A 25209-nucleotide genomic window follows, 5' to 3' on the forward strand; every position below is an offset into this window, starting at 1 on the left:
GTGCTATACACCTGGCTGAATGCCAACAAGATTCACAGCCTTAAGAAGTAGAATACATGGTTGGCTGTAAATTAAAATGTACAAAACCATAAACATAGGTTTACCTGACAGTTTTCTGTAGTCTGTAATTAAAGATGGAGCTGAACTGTTAGAACGGCAGCGGTGCCACTTGTGCTGCCACACTTTCAGTTCAGAGTAACTTAATCGGCTTCAACTGGAATTGTGCAAATTCGCATCTGAGTTAAGTAAATAGCAACAGAATCTGACAGGTCTTTCAGCTCTGGATGGGCGCCTTCAGGAAATGAGATGCTTCACCATGCTTTTGTTCTCCAAAGTAACAAAGGGTGTGTAACACATCTAATGCCCATTTTTCTCCTTTCTCAGAAAAAAAAGAGGGGGCAAATTCTGCCTGCAGTGACAGGGGTGCAGATCCACACAAACCCGCAGGCGACGCAGTAGGAGCCCAGAACGAGCCGAGAGCAAACAAACCCCAGCGCTGCCCGCTCCCCCTGCCCCGTGGCCACGCCCCCTGGGGGGCGGCCGCGCGAGGTCCCCACGTGGCGGGAAGCCGCCAATTGCAGCGCGCCCTCCCCCTTCCCGCCCTTTCCTTCTCCATTCGAAAGCAGAACCTGCGCGCAGCGCCGGGGAGGGAAGGGAAGAGGGGCGGAGAAAAGAAAGAATTCAGAGCTGGGCGGCGATTGGTTCCGCCGCCCCGCCCGCCCCGCCCCTATTGGACGGCCGGTCCGCGGGCGCTCCGTGGGGTTGGCTGATGTGAAGGAGGGCGGGGCCGGCGCGGGTGGCGGTTGCCGGTGGCCGCGCGGCGATGGAGGCCGTGCCGTGCGTAGCGCACGGTGAGGGGTGGGGGCGCGCGCGGGGGCCGGGGGAGGAGGGCGGCCGCCGGGAACGTGCGGCGCGGCGGCGGCCGCGCCCGCCTGACCGGGCCCGCTCTCCTCTTCCTTTCTCCGCAGGGTCCCTCTGCGTCCTGAAGACGGGCGTCCGCGACGGCCCCAACAAGGGGAAGAGCTTCTACGTGTGTGGGGCGCAGGGCGCGGCGGCCTGCGGCTTCGTCCTGCCGGCGCCGTACGTGCCAGGGCGGGGGGGGGGGGGCGGCTGCTGTGTGGGCCTGCGGCGGGCGCGGTGTGGGGCTGACGCAGCGGCTAAGTTAGTCAGTTTTGGCCTGGGTTAGTCCCCCTGGCGCACGTGCTCAGGTGTATAATGCAGTGAAAACGAGCAGCCTGAGCACGGAAAGAACGGAAATTGTCGTTTTTGTCAATTAAACGTCTGAATTCTCTCGCAGTCCGTGAAAGCTTATTCATTTCTGTAGTCCCTCTGAGTCCTCTTAGTGCACTAATGTATGTTATTGTAATAGGTGCTGTGAAAACAGTCAGCCCTAAGCCTTGAGGAGAAGGACACGCAGGATAGAGAGGGAAACATGCTGGTCGCTCTGACAGGCAGGCACCCCATCACAGCAGATTAGATTAGATTAGATTAGATTTTTCTTGAAGATTAGATTTTTCGTTTTTCTTGAAGAAGAAATTCTTTTTGTATGAAAAGCATGACTTACAGAAAACAGAGTATCTCATTACAGCCAGATTATATATTTGGAGGAAGAGAATGATTTTTCTCTGCTCTACCAATTGTATCCACTGTCCTTTTTAGAGAATATTCTCTCTTTGTATAGATCTATTTTTAGATAAGTGACAGTTAAGGCTTTTCAGGTGTGCCTGTGCATAAATAGGTATCATGGTAAAGGAGATGCCTAAGAATCAGATAATCACCTAGTACCTCCAACTGCCCATTGACTCGAGCTCACAGGCTTTTTTTGTCATCAGATGCAGAACACCACCTGATAACTAGAGACCTATGCATTTATTGTCCAGAGGATTCACCTGTGTATCTGTTCCTGATTATTTTTAATTACATTTCAGTTTCTGGCTTCTAGAGGCTTGCAAGCTTCTGCATTGAAGTACAGCAGAAAATTCTAGTGGCCTGAGTATATGCAGAGAAATAGAACAGGAGTTTGTTAATTTTTCTTACGTCCTGCAAATGAAAAGAAGAAGGATTAGCATTCTGACTGTTTGGGGGGAAACTTAGTGTTATCTCAGCAGTTCTGACTCTTCATAGTCAAGTAGTCTCTGAGAAGATTCTCCGAAGTATCTTGTCCCAGGTAATCTTGCTGTTGCTGTTCTGTGGGCAGCTTGTGTTGTCTTTATTCTTCCTCATGCTTTTTCTTTTCTTTTCTTTTTTTTTTTAAATCTCTTTTCAGTATTCCTGCTTCTTACTGTTTGATCCATGAAGGAAATGTAGTGGAGCTGCAAATCCTGATTCAGCAGCAGGACAAAGATGAATACAAGTAAGTTTGGCCAAAGCGGAAATAAAGATTGTATGGTAGCCACTGATTTCAACACTAAGAATTATCTGGCAACAGCTCACTCACACGCTTCCTTTTAAAACTGCCTGAAATAGTCATCTCGGCTTGAGGCCTTTACCTAGTATGTTTCAAAATGTTTGCTCTTTTTATTTGTAATTGTGTTCAAATATATAAACCTAAATGAACAGAAAAAGGTTGTTTTTAACAGAATTGGACATAGCTTTGTTGTTAGGTCCATCAAAGATTCGCGATGGTTGCATTAAATTCGACAATTGTAATTCAGACAAAATTCTTGCAGCAGTCCTTCTTGGCTGCCAGTTTAAAAAAGAAAAAAAAGTCTCATCCAAAGCCTTTGTTCCTGAATTGCTTTAAAGACCAGATGGCCTATGCAGTGTAACCAGAAGATTAGCTATTTTCTCACCCCTTGAAATCACAAGAATCTTCTGAGGCTTTGATCATAGTTAGTGTCTGAGCAGTAATTAATGTTTTGCCACTACATCTTCAGCTTTCATTTCAAGACAAAGAAAAATAATAAGACTAAGAATCTACCCAGAAAATAATATTGTTCTAAAAGCTATATGTCACTAATACTGATTTTTGGCTATACAGAAGTCCACATGTAAAGTGCAGAGCAATAGATCTTGTCTCTGATGTTTTTGGTGCAAGCTACTTTTTAAAGAGCATTTAGAGTTGTTCCTTTACTGGCTCATGCAGCTCAAGTTTTGTTTTGTTCTCTGGTAGGCTATTCTATCGATGCCTTAAAAGTAAATTGAATGGGAAGAAATGGTGTGGAAGCATCCCGTGGCAGGTATGCGTGTGTCATTTATATTAGAGTATCTGCTTATTCCAGAATGACTGTTCATTCTGTAACGTGTAATTTGCTCCGAGATTACACAGTAGGAGAGTTTGCACTTTCTAGTTCAGCAGGCTATCAGGAAGTACTCCAAGTGAGGCCTCTCTTACTCCTAAATGCATTGTGCAAAGTAATCCCTGTTCTCCAGTCTTAGAGACTTGGGTTTGGTCTCCAGGTGTTTTCTTCCCTTGAGAAGAGTGCTGTTGAGACTTGGTCCCCAAAGACAATGGGAATGGCAAAGACAGTAGAAAAGCAGCAGTGATTTTACATGGAAAACAAAACAAAAGGATGAAATGTTTATCCTGACACTGTTAAAATGATAGGAAAGGTGATGTTTATTAAGACCAAAATCTTGCTTAAAGTAACTAGGTTGTGTGCATAGTTAGCAGTATTTCATAATTTGTATGGCAGCATTAACGCTACTTGTATGTATTTCAGGATCCAAAAGCTACCAAAGCATCAGCAAATTTAGAATCACTGCCTACCTCAGTACTTCCTTTCAATCCCAGTGGCCAACGAAATCCATTCAAAGTGATAGACAAGAATCGTGAGCCATCATCCTGGAAACAAATTAAACAAGGCATTGGAGAGGAAAGTAGAAAAAAAGGAGGGAATCTAGAGAAAGAGAGTGTACTGGTGTCAGATAAAGAAAAGAAATCAACCTCAGACTCCTCCATAGAGAGAGATCCTCTAGAAGGACTGAAAACTAAACAGAAACAATCCAAGGGAAATAAGAATGACCCTGAATTTAAGGAAAGCGTGGTGTCTGAATCTAAATGTAGTCTGTCTGAGACTTGGAAAGCAAAAAATGCCCCTTGGGATGAAGGTAAACATGGTGGTAGTGTCAAGGAGTCTAAGAATTCTTCTGAATATCTGGAGAAAGAGGCAGGTGGAAAATCGAAGTCCTTCTCACTAAGCCTTGGAAATCGGAGCACAAGTGCCAAGTGCCCAAAGGAGGGGCAGCTCGGAGAGGAAAACTTAAAAAGCTGTGGGGATAAAGAAACCAAAGAGAGAGAATGCATTGGTGGGGAGAACGAAGAGAGGAAACAAAGGTCTGAAGAAAATGCAGTTTCCCCAACAGTACTGCAACTAGCATTGCAGCATGCCCTCCCAAAGGGAGGGGCAGAGGCAGCACCACCCAAGATAAAAATAAGGCCAGAGCTGGAACAGCCTGCTGATCAAGTATCTTGTGGTGACAGTGATAAAGTGGTACTTGTTTCTTCCACATCGGATAAAAGTGAACCTGAAAAACTGGTGCTGGCTTTGCAGCCAAGAGGGGTGCTTCCAGAAACTTCAGGGAAGGGTAATCAGGGGGCATCTTTGCCAGGAGCTGCAGCATCACTTCACACAGAAGGACCCCAGGACCCTAAAGCTCTTCACAACCATCTTGTTGTGCAGCTGAGGCAGAAGAAAGTAATTTACTGCTGCTATTGTTCCTTTTTCTTCTATGTTCAAGGTGGCTTCCCCCACTCATGTCAGCAGAAGGCAGTATCCCCTTGCAGCAGTAACTTTCTGAATTATTTGGAGTTCTGGTGGGAAAACTCAGTGTAGGCACAGATTAGGGTTTTTTAAACCACATGTGAGACAATTCCTCTAAGGAAGTGTAACCTTCTGTCTTTGGGGTTGCCCAGTTTTGACTTGCCTGAGGTTATCTGCCTCTTACCTAGAAAGTAATTTGTATAAGATGGAACAGTTTGCAACAAACTTGAACTTTCTTAACTGTGGCTGTTTCTGTTCTTTTGGCCTTGCGGAGAAAGAGTTGTGATCTAGCTATGAAAACTTGTACTGTGGTGCAGTACACTATCTTTCTGTCTGCTTTTTTATAATTGCCAATAATATGCTCCAGAATTTTTATTATTTAAAAAATCCCTCTGCTTGCCCAAAGCTCAAAACAGAACTTTGAAATGAGCCATCAGAAGTGTTGTTCTTAATGGTACAGAGAAGTGCAAGTAGCCTGGACTTTGGTTGCTTGGAGAGATGTTAAAAGATCATCCATGTCGTTTGACTGCCTGTCCTGTTTCACAAACAGATGGAGGCCCCGCACCCTTCCATGTTTTCTAAAGTACAATAATTGTTAATTTATTTTCTGCTAAAAGACTATGTAAGCACACTGAAGTGCACTTAAATGCTTTTGGAGATTGTAGAACTGTGTTAAAATATGAATTGTCATGGTATAAGATTACTATTTTTAAACTTCTGACTTCCTGATTGTTCCCTGAGGGTAGCGATGTTAGTAAAGGACATTCAGGTTTTGGATATCTTCTTGTTTTGTAGAGTATACTGGCTACAGTGAATGTTCAGCTCCTGCCAGATAAAGGGAAACGGTTATTAAAGCAAGTGCAGGATTTGGAAGCTGCGCTCAGTGCTCTTAACATTGCAGCAGGAGACACTACAGAAAAAGGTAGGACCTGCTCCTCCGCCCCGCCCCGGCCTTGAAACCTTGCAAAGCAATTTGCCTTGCTATAGTTGTTAATGTTATGGAAAAATAGCATAAATTTATACATGGCATGTGGGCTCTACAGAATTTATCTGCTGAGGTTCACTGAAGATGATCACTGTATTAGTTGGGGGGGGAGGGGGGCAGAAAGAAAATGAATGGAGGAATTCAAACATCTCCTCTGTAAAGGGTGGTAGTTTCCTGAGAAGAGTTTTCTTCCACAGTTAGCAACCAGTACTTGTTCCGTTTCCAGGTTTAGGTATGGGATTTGAGGCAAGTGTCTGTCGGAAAACTTGCCAGTGAAGCATTAACTTCCTCTTTGTTGCAGTATAGGACCCTGCCATTTATGCTGGGAGTTTACTTTGCCTTTTGTGACCAAACGTATGAGTTACCATATACAAGATAAGCTGCTTGCAGTGTGATATTCCTGTAAAGTAATTCCTTAATTCTATTAAATGGTATTAATCGGTTGTGGAACAGAGAGGCGTTTTGTTGAGCTGGCTGCACCATCACCTCAGCAGTCGAATTATTGTGCGATTATGCTATCGGTTATGTTGATGAAAAAATCTAGTTTGTCAACTCTGGAAACTGAAGCCCTCTAGGAAGGAAAGAGCAACTCCAGGCCACCACAGAACAAACAGTTCTAGTGTTTTGTACCATATCTGGTCTTAAGCAAGACAGTCCCTTTTAGGAAGGAGAGAATAGCTCAGGGTTCTTGACCAATTCATTCTTGGATGTTTCAGTCCTCTTCTTAAACAAAACATTGACAAGAAAGGTGTCTCTGATGAGAGTAAATCCTTTGGGAACAATGCAGCTGTGACCAGGTTACAGCACAGAAAAGGCCAATCCTCTGTAAAGTTGACTGTGTTGGTATAAACCTTGCAGTGTGGTTCAGCTCAGGCCTCAATGTCCCTCAGTTAGGAGCAGGCTCAGACCACGCATGTGAGCAGTTGCAGTGACTCAGCTGCCTTGATAACCTGCTACCCTGCTGTTACTCATTTGTGTGTGACCACTTAATAACCTTTTGCAAGCAGACCGTTGGACAGCTGTCTGCAAAATGAAGGCTGTAATACAAAACTCTGAGGTCCCTTGTGAAACTTTTTCAACCTGCAATATCTTTCTTCTTAAGGGGAGGACGGTGCAAGGAGTGACCGTCACGAGGAACCTTTGCCTGACCCGTTTGGCAGACTAGGTGGTACAAAGCTCGTAACACCGCTTCCGCTCTGGGATCCTACAGCGGGGGCCTCTTCAGGCTCATGCAGTCACCCCTCTGCTGCTGCTTCTTTGAGTTCCAGTGAATATTGCAGTCATGGTTTTGGAAGTAAGTATGGGAAGATCTTTTTTTCATTAAAGAACACTGGTGAGCACTGCTTCTCAGAGAAACGTCAAACTTGTGGATATGTGAGGGTACTAAACCTCTTCTGTTACTGAGAGCTGTATGCTGTCCCCTATGCATCAGATGTGGCCACTAAGATTCATTTTTGAGATTAAAACTGCTTGGAAGACTTAGCTTTGTAAACATACCTCACCTCTAATACTGTGTCTTTCTAGTGAACTCTGGTGAGCAGAATCTGTATGGAGGAAGAATGACAGCAGACCGAATCAGGGCTGTACACAGTGCCACGAGCGATGCTATTAATCATCTTCACAAATCTCTGGAATCCTGTCCGACAGAGCAGACAGTGGCTGAAGATCCCTCTGGGTTGAAGGTGAGGTGCCAAGAAAAGATGTTGACTGCTGAACTTAGAGATTTCTTGTCACCTTCATCATGAAGTGTAACATCAGAGGTGATGCCCTAGAGCAAGCATCCTATCTCTTCACATTTGAAATGACTTCTCATTTTTCAGCCTGCTGGGAGAAGGCAGTCTAATTGCTTCTCACTCATGAGAGTTGTTTCAAACTGCCAATACTGATGTTATACCCTCTTGCTTGAAGTAGTAGTACCTCAGACAATGCAACAAACCCACAATTATTTGTATATATATGACTGGCAGAGCAGATGCAGGTGTCTAGCAAGAAACAGACCATTTGAGAACTCTGTTCTTGCTCTTTTCTCCCAGTTAGGTCTCCTAGTGAGCTATAAGTAGTAGTTTCTTAGTGTTGCAGAAGACAGAGTCTGTGCAACCCAATAGACTCCAGGTCAGTTCATTCTGATCTGCTAAAGAGCAGTTCTTGGTCTGTGTAGTGGTGTAGAACCCATTTATAAGGTTATGTGCAAGGTGTTGGAAGGCACACACCTCTACAAGGTGGTGCATTTATGTGTAGATATCACATCATTTGTCAGATTCACTTGGGACCTTTCAATGCCAGCAAAGTCATTTAAAGTCACATAGTGATAATATTTAGCCTCATTTTGTGTTTCCTAAGAGCCTGTAGGAATCTTAGGCTTGATGAGAAAAGAGGAAGTGCTCTCAATCCCTCCCTGCTTGGCAGTAACACCTGTTGTGAGCATGGTAGGGTTAGGTGGATTTTCTGCTTGAATAAGCCACCTTCTTGTGCTCTCAGAGCAGCATGAGGCATAAGGATGGTTTGTGTTGAAGCATTAGTGGGTCTGACCTATGGTACTGCTCGCCGACTCTCTGCAGGAATTGCTTCTCTTGTGTGTCCCTGTTAATGTGGGACAACAACAGGTAGACAACTTCCTTTTAGTAAAATTGTAGTAGGACAGCTTAGCTAGATAGTTTGATATAGAAAGCAGAAGTGCCTGTACGAGGTGTTTCCTTCAAATCCTGTGTCTCACCCTCTCAGGTTCCACTGCTGCTGCACCAAAAGCAAGCGCTTGCATGGCTACTCTGGAGGGAGAGCCAGAGCCCGTCTGGAGGTATTCTGGGTAAGCAACAGAATGGGGAAGTAAATTTAGGGGGTAAGCAACAGAATGAGGAAATGGATTTTGGCAGATTTATGCCAATAAAAGCTTGGCACATAACTTATTCTGAGGCTAATAATCAGTTATTTGTAGGCATGTCAAAGGGCTTGTTCTTCCATGTGTTTCAACCAACTACAGCTATTAACCAGTTGTTAAATTTTGCCCTGAAATGGTCAGACTTCTGCTTCCAGGACTCCACAGGGTACTTCCTGTTGTGTTAGTTATTTCAGAGTAGATCTGAGCCAGGGGGCTTGTTTCTGTAGGTCATCACAGCTTCTGTCTGCCTCTCTCTTTCCAGCGGATGACATGGGCTTGGGGAAGACTCTAACAATGATTGCTGTCATTCTGGCTCAGAAGAAGCCGAAGACAGAGAAAAGAAAGGAGAAGTTAGAAATATGGCTATCCAAAAATGGTACAGAATTGTTTCTACTATACAGTATATGTTATGAAACAGTGCCATTTGAAATGCATAGTGTTCTAGGTTAATGATTCCTAAAACAAAAGACTCTTACCTGTGCATACTTCCCTTCTGTAGGGAAATTCCATTAGGCTTAGTATTTACTGTGCTCCATTTTGAGACCTTTCTCTTGATCAGTGTCATTTGTTCTTCTAGTGGATGTGCAACATTCCTCAATGTGTCACTTCATATTATTTCGGGGGGGGGAGGGGGGCTTTTTTTGTTGTTTTTTTTTGTTTTTAAATTGGTTATCTTCCTGAACTGGGTAGAAGCAGTATATGCTGGTTTCAAATAGTTGAATGCTTACGTGGCTTTCTCAGCATGAAGACTTGCATTAATTACTCCTTACCTTCCTGTGACTAGTTCTTTCTGTGGGTTTACTTTACCTTGTTTATGGAGATAATGGACATTACAGAGTTTTTAAGAAACGGTAGGGTTCCTGTGTGTCCACAATATCTGTCACTGTCTCCATCTTCATGTAATTGGATGGACTATTTTTCCCACTTCTATTGACTGTATAATTGTTTTTATGTGGTTCAAAATGGTGATATTTAATTTTTCCTAAAATAGAAAAGATGCATTTATTTGGAACTATATTCTCAAGAAACATCAGAGTTAGTTCCTTATTCCTGACCTTTCAACTTATCCAAAGGAGTTGCACAGATGTATAGCATAACTCTTGAGTGGAGAGGAAGTGATGCTTTCAGTGTTTAAGTAAGGTTTTCTCCTCCTAGAACTAACCACCCCAAGGAATACAGTGTGCATAGGTCTGCTTTGCAAACTGTGCTCACAAGAAAAGTGGACTGATCTTAATTTTTTTGACTCGCCAAACTTCTATCTTTGTTGTAGTCTAACATGAAGACATTGAAAATCTGTTTGCAATATTTTCCTGCAGATTCCACTGTTATCCCTTCCCACAGCACTTTAATCATCTGTCCCGCATCCTTGATCCACCACTGGAAGAAAGAGATTGACAGACATGTAGGCTATGGCAAACTGAGGGTTTATCTGTACCACGGGCCAAACCGAGATAAACATGCAGAGGCGTAAGTGCAAAACTATAAATATGAGCAAGGGATTCTGTATATCAAAACTGAAATTCAGTGACTCTAGTATGATGGAAGGAACCTGAGGTATGAAAAATTGGAGGATCCAGGAGGTCAGGCTGATATCTGCAGATAACTTAATAATGCAATAATCTTATCTGCGTTATTGTTAGAATTATATAGCAAAATTTTAATGGTCTGTACTGATGCTGAGTGGTTCTGGTTCAGGCTGTTGTTTCTCCTGATAACAACAAGTTTACATCCTCTAAAATTAGTCTCTTGATCGCAGAGATTGTCAGTAGCAGTTTCTTCCGTGCTTGTGCTTTGTGTGAGTGAGTGTGTGGTGTCCCCCCCACCCCCAAATCGATTATATGAGTAAGTCAGAAAACTTTGTCACTTTGGCCATGCTGAGCAGTGTTTCTAGGCGCCAAGTTCTAAGCAGTGTGGAGTGGATTCAATACCACTGACTTTTGCTGTCTTCTTGAGCTTGGAATTTAGCTTTGTCTAATTTCAGTATCCATAAAATAGGGACAATGTGCCATTCTTTGACTGCTGTGAAGCTCTGTTTCCTGTACAAGAGCTGAAATGCAGAGCGTTTTAGAACTGTGGTGTTCTTCAACCTTGAGCATGTGTTTTCTTTGCCTCACAAAATGAATTCCTCATTCATTCTTGCTCCTGACTTGTACTTCCCTTTACACAGGCTCTCTGAATATGATGTTGTTGTCACAACCTACAGCATTCTCTCCAAGGAGGTTCCCACAAGCAAAGAGGAGGGGGAAGTCCCTGCTGAGGACCATGATGTGCGGGTGAGAAACCATGTTGTTGCCATAATGTTTTGTTCCAAGGTAGTGCAAAACATTATTGTTTCAAGGAGCACCTTACAGTACAGTGAGCACTAGACTGTAGAAGAATTTTTTTCGGAAGTCTCCTGTCGGGTTTGCACAAACAAAACAAAATGATGAGAGAAAGTGCTGTGAAGTACAGAAGGAAGATGGGGAAAAATATTCACAATAAATCTATTTTTGTAGTAATCTTAAACATTTCAATAATGTTCAATGTTGTATTAAAAAGTAACCGTAAAAGGAGCATGATGGTGAATGTTTCGTCCTTTGAGGTGAGACCGTGAAGGAGTGCTAGGATCTCCTGTTTAGTGTTCTTTGCTGCTGGGAGAGCTAACATCTGTTTAAACTACAAGAAGCCCGTCACGCTTAAGCTGTGGGTCAGTGTGAACTGAGATTGATGCAGTCCACATGCTGCTGTCTTAAATGAAGAAACAGCAATGTATTTGCTAGGCCATGACATGGATAAAACAACTGAATACTAATTGAACTTGGTTGCACAGTATAGAAGTAGTACGCTTTGTAACCAGGCCCTTCTGTCTTGCTCGTGTTTGACGTTTTTGTCACTTAGCTCTGTGTATGGATCTACTTGCAGCTCTTAAAGCAATTTCTTCAAAGTTACAGGTGGCAGTTGTCCCTATAAAACTGTAGAGAGGTCTTGTATTCAAAAGTGCAGGATATGCTGCAATTGAGCAGTTATATGCAGTCCTTTGTCACAGCCTAGCAAAACTGGACTGATCCAGAATGCCTTTTGGGAGGGAATGTAGGAAAAAACAATAAAAGATCATAGAAATTCTTGTTAAAAAAGAGAAACAGCAAAAGATTATAGAAATTGTCATCAAGAATAGGCAAACGTTATCTCTCAGTTTATTAATTTTTGTGGAAGCTTTGGAGAGCTGCTTTACTGAGAAAGAAGTGCTTACAGTAATGAAACAAAGACAATGGGAAGTATGAAAGTAAGAGCTCAGATTACTGTTGGCTAATGAAAAGGCTTCTTGCTAGAAGAATAATCTATTTGCTTGTGGCTTTTTAGAGAGCCTAGCTAGATTATTGTGCTGGGTTGTAAATATAATCTGCTTTTTCTTTCAGAGTGGGTCACACCCCTGTTCCCCTCTGCTCAGGGTAGCTTGGGCCCGAGTTATATTGGATGAAGCTCACAATATTAAAAACCCAAAGGTTCAAACCTCTATAGCTGTGTGCAAGCTGAGAGCCAGTGCCAGATGGGCTGTGACCGGGACACCGATACAGAACAACCTTTTGGACATGTACTCCCTGCTGAGGTGAGCTGACTGCCTGTAAGAAATGGGATAGGGCTTCAGTTCCAGTGGCTCTACAATGACAGAGTGCTGAAGTTGCTTGTAAGTTGGAGACGTTTCTAAAACACAAGCGGTAGTGGGACTAGCGGTTTTCACTTTACAGGTACTGGATTACAAACCTGTTGCTGAGGCAGTCCACAAGCCTGTCCATGTGCTACTGACCTGTTGCTTGCAGCTATTCTGCTTTCCTAGGGGACAAACAGGTAATTAGTTGAACTCTCATCTGTCTCCAAGATGAATATGCACAAAACCAATTTTAATGAACGGATGTTTTATATGATAATCCTTGCTCCTCACAGGTAGGCCTAGTAGGAAGCTCATTAAAGGGAGTGCTGTGCTACAGTGGCTTTTAAGGAAAGGTTAAAAATTGGCTTATCTAAACAAATGATATGCACATTAAGCACTCTGTGCTCCTCAGTGTTGAGCAGAGAAAGATTATGGAGGGTGTTAGTAGACCAGAAGGAACTTGCATTTGAAATTAATTTTGTATAATTGAAATTTAACTTGTAATTGAAAGCACAGGATTTTGAAATAGCACATGAACAGGCTTTGGGCAGATGCCTGTACTACTTGATGTACTCTATTTGAGGGTGATGCTTGAGAGATAACAAGCTAAGAGGAAGTGATAGGTACAGAACCAGGAAGACTGTTTCACAGTGCCAGTGGTGGTAAGACTTTCAAGCAAACATGCTACTGATGTGCTGAAACTGAAGGTGTTTTACCACTCCTAGCAGATGTGGCTGAGTTGGAAATGTGGTGCTTTGGATAGCAAGGAGTTTGGTGTTGGTCACTCAGGAGTAACTGAAGAACTTCTCTTCGCTTGATACGAAGTCTCCTTCTCTCCTGTTGTAGGTTTCTGCGTTGCTCTCCTTTTGATGAATACAAGGTGTGGAAATTCCAGGTAGATAACAATACAAAGAAGGGAGGAGAGAGGCTGAGCCTGTTAACCAGAAGCCTCTTATTACGGAGAACTAAGGACCAGCTGGATTCAGCTGGCAAGCCCTTGGTAAGAACCTCTTTCTCTCGGCAACTAAGGAATCATTCCATCGTTTTCCTTGCAGCAGCCAGTTGTTAGTTCTTTACATGCATAAGTGTGTTAATGAGTAGGTTTTCTTATCCCCTGCAGCCCATTGAGTAAGAGGAGTAAATGTCTGTGGGTTTGACTGCTTATCCAGAAAGCAGAAATACATAGTTTTAATGTAGCTAAGGAAAAGAATTAAACTATTGTTATATATCACCAGTAGAGCAGAATGTGTAAACTAATTGCAAGTAGACATCTATTTAGTGGAAAATTAGTCTAGATCTCTGAGAACCAAAGCTGTTGGGCATCAAATGGATCTGGTGCAAGTTGCAGGATTACTTCCTGCATTACTCTTTACCCAGTTTAACAGACTGCTTGCAGTGGGTCACTGGTGTATGTGTTAGCCTATTTAAGGTGCAGTTCTGGTTCACTATCCAATTGTGAATGGGGAACTGAGAAGCTACTCCCCCTCCCTCCCAAGCAGTAAATTAATCTTTCCATGGTAGCTATGTGGCAGGCCATACTTGGTTCCTCTTGTCTTCTGTTATTGGCTGATTCAGAATAAAAAATTTTAATATCTTGAGTGTTAATCAGGCTGTTTGGATTTCTGTAGGCACCTATGTTTTGACATAGTTGCAGTAATGTTAATAAGTTCAATGAAGAAAGGAACTTCTGAGACCTAGAATACTGTGTTAACTCTTGAAATGCTGGTGTTTGTGATGCTCTGTAAGGTTTTTGCACTATATACATCTCATCCGGTGTATTTTTGCTGCAGGTATCTCTGCCACAGCGTAGCACTCGGTTGCATCAGTTAAAACTTTCAGCAGAGGAGCAAGTGGTGTATAATGTGCTCTTTGCAAGATCCAGGTACGAATGTGGGAGGAGATAGGGCGTTCTTGTTTTTTTGTTTTTTTTTTGTTTGTTTGTTTGTTTGTTCCTTGCCAGTCTGAAAAATCAGTCTCTTCAAGATGAGAAGACCTTTTGGACCAGTTCTGTTTCCTATTAACTTCTTCCCTTTCTGACTATCTGTCAAACAAGTTTGAAAATATCCTACTTGTAGTAGCAACAGTTGGAGCACTAGTATAGAGGAAGGCTGATGTATTTTACCTCCATTTTTGTCTAAAAATATAATGATAAAATTCCTATGGCACCCTTTGCCTTTTTTGTTTGGGTTTTTTGTTCAGTCGTAATACTGAAGGTCTCTTTCAATAGTGTTGCTGTAAAAATCTTCCTTCTGATTGAGTATACCTTTTAAAGATGTCCTTTTGAATTTTTATGAATAATATTGTCTGTTGGGTATCTAACTTTTATTATGCTCAAAGTATTTTGATAAGACTTTTCTCCTGTGTTTTCCAAAATGGATCTTGCCTGTGATCTTTGAGGTTAAAAAAAACGGGCCTTTTGTGACCTGAGAAATGTAACTTAATGAAGTTCAAGAAATATACTGAATGGTTAATGAAACCCTCTTTACCTCAGTAATTCATCATCTTGTTTGCTACACAGGTGACACTTGCTTTTTTCTTTCTGCTGTAAATCCCATGGTCTCTGTCTTGTTTTTCCAGGTCAACACTACAGTCCTATCTAAAAAGACAAGAGCAGAAGAATCAATGCAGAGAGTATTCTGGTGGTAACCCATTCGAGAGAGGTTTGAATACCTTCCCCTAAAAATATCTGTAGAAGTGACTCTAAGTCCACAGATAGAGAGGGGGAACAGACTTGGAAATTCCTTGGGAAACACTTTGCCACTGCTGTTATGGAGAATTTTGCATAGAGCCTTTTGGGTTTGAAGTGTTGAAGTCATACCTGTAAAGCCTTCTCCTGCTTAACTTTTAGGGGACTCCTGTTTAAGTACTGATAGGTCTGAATCTGCCAGTCTGCTCACTTGCTGTGAGTAATAAAGGGAGGCATGGTTGGAGGGATGATAAAGTAATTGTTGGAGATTGTTAATAGACAGTATTGGGCAGTGACTGAAGTAGGTCTGTCTCACTGGTCTATCCTCACTTTCTTGGCTCTGGGCAAATCCATTTACCTGTTTGTGCTTAAAATTCCCTCCAGAAATAAAGGAGTGATATCGTGATATATAATAACATATGTGATATCTTTATCTGTGTTACTGTTTTTTTAAAAGTGGGGTTTGATGTATTTCTGTATTAAATTGGGAGTTTGCTTGCATGTTGGTTCTTGTCTCTTATTGATCAAGCTCTTGCTGGAAGTAGGTGGGCCAGTGCTTGGAAATGCCCCTGAGAGCTCTTGGTATTCTCCCTTCTTTTCTTGGCAGTTGCACAAGAGTTTGGAGCCAGTCAAAAGGAACTTCTAGCAGGCTCCCAAAGTGCCTCCCAGGTCTCAAGTACTGTTCATGTCTTGTCTATGCTTTTGAGACTTCGTCAGTGCTGCTGCCACCTCTCTTTACTGAAAATGGTAACTGCATAGTTTTCTAGTGTGGGTGGGAGGTTTTTATGGTTGGGGGTTTCTTTGAAGGTTTGAAGGTTTTTGGTGTTTTTTTGTTGTTGTTTGGGGTTGGGGGGCAGGTGGAATTATTTGTGTAAGTTACCTGGTAAGTGTGCTGTCACACTGCCGGAGCTGGATCATTTAGCTAGGGGTGTATGAGTTAAGTCATTTCTTGAACCACATGCTTTAATGCATGAGAGGTTTGTAGTTGGGCATACTTCCTGCTGATGTCGGTTGAGTTCCCCAGCATGGTCTGTATGGCCAGCTGTGGCTCTTGAAATGGTTTTATTCAGATTTAAAAAAAAAAAAGGGGGGGGGGAGGGGGAATTTTAAGGGCACAGAAGCAAAAAAGAGGAGGATAAGTCTTGATCTTAATCTAGTCTTGAAAAGCTCACATGTGCAGCCTATTTTAAAGGCTTGTGTTTCGGAGTGCCTGTTTAAATATTGTTGCCTCAACTCTGCCTGAAGTAGGCTAATCTTTCAGGATTTTTTTGTTCTGTCATATAAAGCAACCACAGCGTAAGTCCAGATGCTAAGGGAACAGGCAGGGATGTTTCCTCAAACTTCTTTAATCCTACAAAAGTTAATGCTATGGAGGGGGGGAAGAGGGGGGCACTGAGGAGCCTGGACCAGAAAACAGCTGGGCTCACATGCTATCCCTGCACAGCTACTGCCTGGGACAGAATATGGAGCCAGAGGGACTGTTGGTCTGACCCAACAGGGTGTTTCTTATGGTTCTGTGTTCACGTTGCCTGGGATAGCTTCCTTCAAACCCACCAACCTCAGCACAGATTGCACAGACTGAAGATCACTACTCAATTTTATCTCAAGCTTGCCTGCAATCGCTTATTATATTGCCGCCTTTTTTCTTTTCCCCCTCCCTTCCTGCAGGCTTTGGACCAAGTTAACTTGGCCAGTGAAGGCCTTTCCCTCTCCCTTGAGGAACAACTTAGTGCTTTGACCCTGTCTGAGCTCCAGACTCCTGATTCCAAGGCGACTGTCTACCTCAATGGCACAGCTTTTAAAATGGATCTCTTTGAAATCACCAGGGAGAGCACCAAGGTATTCTGGTTATAATTTTGTGCCCTCCCTTGAAAAACTTAGGCTTCAGCACTTCCTCTTTAAATGGTTAAAGAATTGTTATGCCTTAACAATTGCAGATCAGGATAACCTGGCACTTTAGATGAAATCAGATGAGTGGATTGATGATCTGCCAACCCCCTTCTGGGAAGACTCTAACTTATCAGGCTTTTCATGCTCTAATAAAATTGTGAGGGCCTGGCTGTGCTGATAAACTATCTGTGCAAATTTTGAGCACTGGTTCCAAAGAAGTTTAGAAAAATATGCATGTGAGAGCATGTTGCTTGTGAAGAACTAGAGAAAATGGGATGGCAGTGAGAGGAGAGATGGTAGTAACCTGGCTTCTCATAGAATGGTTGGAATCTATAATACATGTTTGTATCACTACGTTTGTTACCCTGTTTTGCATGGTGGGAGTTCTTACCAATGACTCTTGAAGTATCTTGAAAGTCTGAGCAGAAAAGATGTTATACTTAGTTATTTTTCTCACTTTCTGTTCTAATAAAGAGAAGCCAAGTACAAACTGGATTGAGACAGCAAGCAGACTTAACTTTCTTTCTTGCAGATAGCTCACCTCTTGGCTGAACTGAAAATTATCCAGACTTGCTCAGAGTCTCAGAAAAGGTTAGCAAACTTGCACTTTCCTTTCGTCATAGTGATTGAGAGAAGGGTGTATTTTGACAGTAACAAGGGCAGTTTAAAACACCTGAATACAAAACTCCTGGTACGATAAAATGCTGACAGTACTGCAGCACTTCAAAACTGATTGTGAGAAAAATCCAAGGAAAGACAAAAGTATGAGCTGGAACTCTGAATGCAATTTAAGAAGCAGGTAAGTGTAAACTAGGGGAGTGAGTGAAGAATCTCAGGCCTTGAGAGGCCCAGGAGGACATTTTCTCCAAAAACAGAATTGGGAAGAATTTGATCATGCTGAAAAATATTTGCCCTCAGCTCTGGCACAAAAAGAAAAAGGAAGAAAAAAAAAAAAAAAGGCAGGAGAATAAAGCAGTGCTTAGAACTGAGCCTGAGATAAATGAACATATTGATCTCGTTGTGTTGCTGAAGTCCTGCAACTCTCACGGTACAGGCTTTCTTTGTTTTCCTTAGCACAAAATTATTGAACGGGTTATTGCCTACCCAAAATGCTTAATCCATGGAATGTGGGGAGTGAGAGGATCAGGGAGCGAAATCCAAGTTTGGTGTTGCTATTGATTAATTTTGTGGAAAATACTCTGATACTGTGGTGACAGGTGGCAACATAAAATCCAGAAATAGAGTTGAGAGTCACGGACTTAATTTGTCTTAAATTTATCAGGTGTTAGCCTTCCACAGCACGTTTAGCACTAGATTAACTGGCAAATCTAACTATTCCTGCATTGGGAAGGGACTTCTCTGTCCAGTTTGCACTGAGGGAGAGTGCTTATATTAGCTTCTTTTTGGTGAGACACTGCAACCAGCAACCTGTTACAGTACACATAGCACTTGTTTTGAACTCCCTGTTCTGTCTCCAGTGTTATTGTGTCTCAGTGGACGAGTATGCTGAAAGTTGTGGCTGTGCACCTCCAGCGACTAGGCCTGAAGTACGCTACAGTGGATGGCTCTGTCAATCCTAAACAAAGAATTGATGTGGTGGAAGAGTTCAATAACAATCCCAAAGGGCCTCAGGTATGGACCTGGGTGGGGAAGTAGTTACTAGCACTGCTGTGAACAGATGTGATAACTAACTTCATGACTGCACTTACTGGCGCCACTTTCCATTTGGATCTCAAGATGCCAAGATCAGCAGGGAAAGGAGTAGCTGCCAAAACAAATGTATATCTTAAAATGAGCAGGAAGAGCTGCTAAAGCTCTGCCTTGTGTTAGTCTTCTGTACTGACATCATGCAACTCTTAGGCTAGTGCAAAGCTTGTCCAAGTCTTCAGTATGCTCAAAAATCTTTCTGCCCCAAAGAATAATGTGGAACATGAGGGCCGATTAGCTCCACTCAGAGCAGGTCAGTTGTTTCCAACTAGTCAAAAGCCATTGCTCATAGTGGTGCATGTTCATCTGAACGTTGACATTGCTGTGATTTAGGCAGGACAGGCTGCCTCCTCTGAGGATATGTATCTCATTGGAAGGGGTGAATGTGGTGCATTAGCTAGTTTTCTTTGCTACAATTCGTGAACAAGCTGCTATCTACAAAACAGATCTTTTTCCTCCTGGCTTTTAACTTAAAGAAGTTCTCTGCCAGCTGTATGAGTCAACTTAAACAAGATCAGGATTTAACTTCCCATGTACTTTAACTGTGTAATTGAGAAACAAATGCATATAACAAATGTTTCTGTCCTCTACTGATGGGGTTCTCTTTCTACTGTACAAGAAAGCATCTCTAAATTGACCATCTGCCCTTTCTTCACTAGCTACTCATCTTATTCTGAATACTAGGTTATGTGGAATCAAAGGGAAATGAATAGCATATACATATCTTGGAGTGATAAATGTGCAGGAGTAAGCTGGCCTATCTTAGAGCCACAGCTTCCATGTCCAGGCTTCTGTATCTCATCAGTTAACATCTGACAGACTCCTAAAATATATCCTAATAAATATATCTATAGGATATAAGTATGATGAACAGGTTTCTTTGGTCTGATCTTTGATTCAAATTAGTATGTTGGAGTATATGAAGCATTTATTTTCTGGAAATGAGCTCCTCAATTTAACTCTCTTTTGGCCTTTGAAGGTAATGTTGGTCTCATTGCTGGCTGGAGGCATTGGTCTGAACTTGACTGGAGGAAACCACCTCTTTCTCCTTGACATGCACTGGTAAAGAAATAAAAGTTTCATCTCTAAGGATGTATGCAGGGCACACTGCTTTTTTCTTTCTTTTTTTTTTTTTTCTCACCTTGTGTACTATGGTTTCTTGCACAATTAGGTAGGAGGGAAGAGATTAGCTGAGAGTAAGGGCTAATGGCTAGCTGCGGAAAAGTGTTCTTAATACAGCCTGCCTCCAAATCACTCTAATCTGTCAGTCCAGTGCTCACTGCTATGAAATACAGTACTGCAGGGGGAGGAAAAAAATGGGGGTAACAACAATCCAGAGAAGCTTACGTATGCAGTTTGTTTCACAAAAGAATACTGAGGAGTTGGCAGTCCTTGGCTTAACTTCTTGCAGTAATAAAAACAGTGCAGTGATGCCCACAGGGAGTTTATCTTGAAACACTGATAAAGAATATTTAGTGATTGGGCATGGCTAGTATACCTTGGAGTTCTACAGGGCTATGAAAATGTGCTTCAGCACATAAAGTAGCTGCTGAGTAGCAGCATTAAGGAGACACTTCTGCATTACAGAATTTATGGCAACAAGGAATCCCTGTCCCCGTTTGTCTTACAGAAATATTCATCAGTGAAGGTGTTTTTCAATGGAGTTTGCCTTTCTGCTTCTCTACCCTTTCCTCATCAGCTACTCAGCTTTCTGTGAATACTAATTACTGGCCAAAAATACGGAATTAATGTGGAACAATGGTCTAATTCAAAAGCCCTTTTTTTTTTTTTTTTTGCGTGTGTGGAGTTGTAGCAGATTTCTACCCAGGTCTAAGGGAAATATGGCTAGGCTGAATAATGGCAATCAATGGTGATCAAGCTAGTAAATCTAAGGTAATCTGAGAGGAGGCTGTAGTTCTACAGAGAAAGAAAACAGGATGCTTTGGAGGCAGACAAGCCTTGACAAGCACAAATGCTTTGATATTTCTATTATTCCTGGATTTAATAAGCTCCGAGGCTATGCAAGCTCTTTCTTCCCTTGCAGGAATCCTGCTCTCGAGGACCAGGCATGTGACCGCATTTACCGAGTGGGGCAGCGGAGGGATGTTGTGATACACAGGTCAGGATCATCCTTAGCAGTAAAAGGGGCAGTCACTGTTCGTGTACTGTCTGGCTTTAGTTTGAGGGACGAGGCCTTGGTTTGAGGCTTGTTTCCTGACTTGCTGGGCACAAGGTCTGAAGGTGGGATTGAGGGTCACTGAGGTAAAAAATATATATATATATGTGTGTGTGTGTGTGTGTGTGTATATATATATATATGTGTATGTATGTGTGTGTATATATGTGTATGTATGTGTGTGTATATATATATGTGTATATGAAGATATTCTTATATGGTATTTGCCTGTATGGGGCTGTCTGGATTGCTAACAATGTTTGGGGATTTTTTTTTTTTTTTCATTTTTTGTAACACAAACACTGACCCATGGTTTGGCGGGAATATCCTGTCACTTCCTGGGAACCCCTCAGTCCCCATCTTCTTTTATTGAATGGAGATGTTCATTGTAAAGACAAGAGAATAATTGCCATTTCTTATGGCTATTAAATATCAAACTTTTTTTGGTCTTAGTGGTTATAGTGCTAAATAAAAAAGGGGGGAGGGGGCAGAAATGGTCTTACACTTGCCATGCTTAGGGGTAGCCACATCCTTCCCTACCTTCTCTGAGCAGGTTCGTCTTGGAGAGTGAAGTGGAGCAGTTCAGAACCACCCAGAGGGTGGGTTAACGAAATACTGCAGGACAGTTGAGGATCTAATGGCAATAACCGCTTTTGAGTGCTTAATGACTTTTTACTAGCAGTCTGGGGTTAGACACCATGTTCCCTAAGCTTGGACCTTGTTAATATCAGTAACATAAGCATACAGAGCACTTCTGATAAATGTCAAAGTTTAGAAAAAGTATTTGTGATTTTAGGTATTAAAAGACTAGCCTAGCTATTGTAAGTGCAGAAAATTCAAAGCACCTGGAATCTAGAAAATTTTGTGTACAGTGTTTTTAGTATAATAGGTGCCATCAGTTATCATAGCACTATTATGGTATTTATCATAGAATTACTAGTGCTTGAGATAATCAAACCTGAGGCCTCAAGTGCATCAGACTTTTCTTTGAATTGTTGCAATATCTGGATGGAAGAACAGCTGTCTCCTGTGAACAGGTGCACTCAGTCAGTCATATAACAGGCTGCTAATATTTAACCGAGACAAGCACTTTCTCAGTAAGTTTGCAAAAGGCTTACAATGCTGACTTTCTCCTAGCAATTGAGATGACATGGCTTTGTATTTTTAGGTTTGTTTGTGAAGGAACGGTGGAAGAAAAGATAGCAGAACTCCAGACCAGGAAGAAAGATCTTGCCCAGCAGGTGCTATCAGGCAAAGGAGAGTCCTTCTCTAAGCTCACTCTGGCTGACCTCAAAATTCTCTTCGGCATCTAATTCATCCTTTACAACAGAAAGGGAAAGCAGTTTTGTAGCTAGGAGTATCTGAGGAGACTTCAGCAAAGAACTGCTGTTTAAAGTGGTCCTTTATTTTGAAAAAAGCTAACTTTTTTTTTTTAAACTGTTTCAGGAAAGGAAGTTATTGGCTTCCGGAATTTGTTTTAATACTAAAATCAAATAGTGTGTCCAAAGATTAATAAAATTATAAATTAAGCTATTGCTTAAAATACTTTTGAATCAATATTAAAAACAACCACTTGCTTGTTTCATGGTTTCTTATGTATGCTTTTTGGTTAGAAAACTTCTTTCCTCTTCAGGAAATGGCAAATTAATACAGCTAAGAGAAATGAGAACATGGCTTCGTTTTCATTGTTGTGTAATAGAATATCCCTTTAATATCTTAATGAAGAATACATGGCTTTGGTATTCAGGATCAACAGGGGTTTTTTGACTGCTGATTACATTACATGGAGGGAATTAAGGCTATGGCCTGTTCTTCATTTGAGGTTTTTTGCATTATCTTCAGAGCTGAGCACTAAGTGTTTCTGAAAATATTACTAAGCAACGCTAGCCCACATGTAACCAGGTATTTATATCTCACTACAACACAATATTAACAGGGCCTTGCTTCTTTATAGGAAAAAAATGAATTTTCCTATACTCTTAAGAAGAAAGAACCCAGAGGGTGATTTTTCTACCCCTCTATCAAAAAACTGTCTCCTTTTGTCTCTCATACTGTACTCCTGAAATATTCTTCTACAGGTTCACTAGAAGTAAAGCAGAACAAACCAGAGTAACATCTCTTCAGGAAAGGATGATGGAGTAGGGAGTTAGCAATGCTGCAATAATTGACATCTTATGTAAGTACTTAATAGTACACTACACCTTAGAGCTAATATCATGAGTAGCATTCAAATATATGAATGTCAAAGTTGGCCTTTAGAAAAACCATCTGTGATTTTGGGTATTAAAAAGCTAGCTTAGCTATTTTAAGTGTGCAGAAAACTCAAAGCATTCTGGATTCTGGAATCTAGAAAACTTTTGTGTACAATGTTTTTAGTATAATAGGTGCCATCAGTTGTTGTAGCACTACTATGGAATTTATCATAGAATTAGTAGTGCTTGAGATGATCGAATCTGAGGCCTCAAGTGCATCAGGCTTCTCTATGAGAACAGTGCAGTCACTAACAGTGTGACTGAATGGCTTCTTGCAAGTATAAAATGTTTTATGATGCTTCAAAGGAGTAGCCCATAGATAGAAGTACATAAAAGGTATTGTCCTGGATGTCAACTGAGCAAATGCCAGAGGCTGTCATGGAAAACTTTTGCCCACCTACCCTATGGAAGGAGAATTGAAGGAGAATGCATTTGCTGTGGTTTTGTATTGATCAAAAGCTTAAATGGAGTGTAAATATCATGCAGGTAGGAGTCAGAGGTGCTAAGGCCCTACTGCAGCCCTTAGTGTACCACCAGGGCCCTGCTGCAATGCCCAGTGTACCCCCATGGCCATGTCCTAGAGCTGTAGCCTGCTATAGTTGTCTTCACATCCCCATTTTTCCCCTTTCCTTAGTGTGATCCTCCCCCTTCCTAGCCTCTTGCAGGGGAGAGGGAGGCTATGGCCACTGTGTCCTGCCAGATCCTGGGAGCCCTGCCAGCTGCTGGCTGTTGAGGCTGCCCTGCTGCCCTATTTCAAAAGCAAGCTCTTTTCAAGGCTGTAAACAAAAATGTTTTAGTTGAGAGGGGAGAGAAAAAGAAAAAAAAGTGTACCTTCCTGTCGCCAGCTGTGCTACAGCCAAAAAGCCTCTGCTTTTCTCCCCGTGCCCTAGGAGCGAGAGCCAGGGGCACTGCCTACTCTTGTCGCGTCTGACGGGGCCGCGGCAGAGCCGAAGTGGGCCCAGGGTAAACTGTGTCCAGCAGTCAGGATGGCCGAGCGGTCTAAGGCGCTGCGTTCAGGTCGCAGTCTCCCCTGGAGGCGTGGGTTCGAATCCCACTCCTGACACACGTGCTTTTTTTTTCCCCCCTCTTCCCTTGCCGGCTCTTCTCCGGGGTTGCTGCGTTTTGGAGCCCCGTGGCCGTGGGACCCCGCCGCCGCGGGGTGGGGCAACCGAGGAGGCAGGGATGCGGCCGGGGGCTCCGAGCCACGTCACTGCCACACTTTCCGGCGAGGGGGGCGGCCGCCATGGAAGCGCTGGGGAGTGCAGTACACTGTGGCCGGTTAGCTCAGTTGGTTAGAGCGTGGTGCTAATAACGCCAAGGTCGCGGGTTCGATCCCCGTACGGGCCACCCTTTTTCCCTTCCACGCACCTTTTTCCTCCCCGCGTTTTTATATTTGGTTATTAGCATAACTCGTACTTCCTACCTCTTTCTGAAGAACGGAAAAGTCCGCAAAGCAGAAGGGAACAAAATTCAGAGACAGTGACCCTGTTCTTTTGGAATCGCTTGCAGTTTATTGTGGTCAACCTTCAGAACAAAGGGCGAAAGTTGCTGTTACTTTGCTCAGGGGTGTGCATGTGTTTTGTTTTGTTTTGTTTTGTTTTGTTTTCATAAACTGGCAGTGTTTCTTGGGAGAGAGGGTCTCCAGTGTGAGAAAATGATGAAGCTTCTCTGCTCTGCACTAGAGCAAGCAGGAGCTGAGTGAAGTAGGGTGTTCCCAAGAATTCACACTTCACTGAAGGTCCAATGTCCAGTGCCAGGGTCAGCTTATTTTCTTGTCTGAAAGTAATGGCCCGAGATCCGTATTTGTGCTAGCAAACCCATCCCAAGCTGGGGGGGAAGAAGGTCAGCCTTTTGGGGAGGGCCAAAAGAAATAGCAAAAACAAGCTGCTTTCTGTTTTCTCACCCTACCTGTGCCTGTACCCAAACTGCCCTCTGAGCTCCCTCTGCCACACTGGAGTGCTGCAGGCACAACACCAGGCACTGGTGAGGCACCTGGAGAACAGTTCCAGAAACTATTTTTTTCAGCAAAGGAGATTTTAAGGAGTTCAGTCTGGGCCTGCTGTTCAAATCAAGGGCAGCAGCATCAGCACCCCCCTCGTCTTGCTCTCTGGCCCTACCCGATGTAGCACCACCACCGCGCACCCAGAACGAGTTGGATGAGTGGGAAGAGTCCAGAAAGAGGCCTGCAGGTGCTGCGTGTGCAGCGTTGTCCAAGGATGGGCCGCGAGCCTCCCCGGCCCCGGGGTCAAGTGTTTCCGTAGGCGCGAGGGCTCGCCCAAAAGGGAGGGCTAGGGGTGGGGGGCAGCC

At 42.8% G+C, this 25209-nt stretch overlaps 1 protein-coding gene and 2 non-coding genes across 4 annotated transcripts; all 3 read left to right on the forward strand.

The window, feature by feature from the left end:
* The first annotated feature begins 762 nt into the window (after positions 1-762).
* TTF2 (transcription termination factor 2) lies at positions 763-22233 on the forward strand. 2 transcript variants are annotated; one of them, XM_064520858.1, is made up of 23 exons: positions 763-851; positions 969-1080; positions 2267-2353; positions 3113-3179; positions 3663-4637; positions 5499-5625; positions 6791-6982; positions 7213-7370; positions 8410-8491; positions 8826-8939; positions 9880-10030; positions 10731-10836; positions 11959-12149; positions 13038-13191; positions 13982-14073; positions 14769-14851; positions 15485-15624; positions 16546-16716; positions 17300-17358; positions 18246-18399; positions 19454-19536; positions 20519-20593; positions 21819-22233. In XM_064520858.1, exons 1-23 carry the CDS (start codon positions 824-826, stop codon positions 21961-21963), a joined length of 3546 nt encoding a protein of 1181 aa, XP_064376928.1. In that variant the 5' UTR covers positions 763-823; the 3' UTR covers positions 21964-22233. The 2 variants fall into 2 exon arrangements, with proteins under 2 accessions (XP_064376928.1, XP_064376931.1); XM_064520861.1 differs by lacking the exon at positions 3663-4637.
* A 1649-nt stretch (positions 22234-23882) lies between these two features.
* On the forward strand, positions 23883-23965 carry TRNAL-CAG (transfer RNA leucine (anticodon CAG)). The gene has a single exon. It is a non-coding gene; the product is annotated as a tRNA-Leu (tRNA).
* Positions 23966-24175: 210 nt separating this feature from the next.
* Positions 24176-24249, forward strand: TRNAI-AAU (transfer RNA isoleucine (anticodon AAU)). Its single transcript has one exon. It is a non-coding gene; the product is annotated as a tRNA-Ile (tRNA).
* The last annotated feature ends 960 nt before the right edge of the window (positions 24250-25209 follow it).

Source organism: Dromaius novaehollandiae, chromosome 1, assembly GCF_036370855.1.
Source record: "Dromaius novaehollandiae isolate bDroNov1 chromosome 1, bDroNov1.hap1, whole genome shotgun sequence".
Taxonomy (NCBI): domain Eukaryota; kingdom Metazoa; phylum Chordata; class Aves; order Casuariiformes; family Dromaiidae; genus Dromaius; species Dromaius novaehollandiae.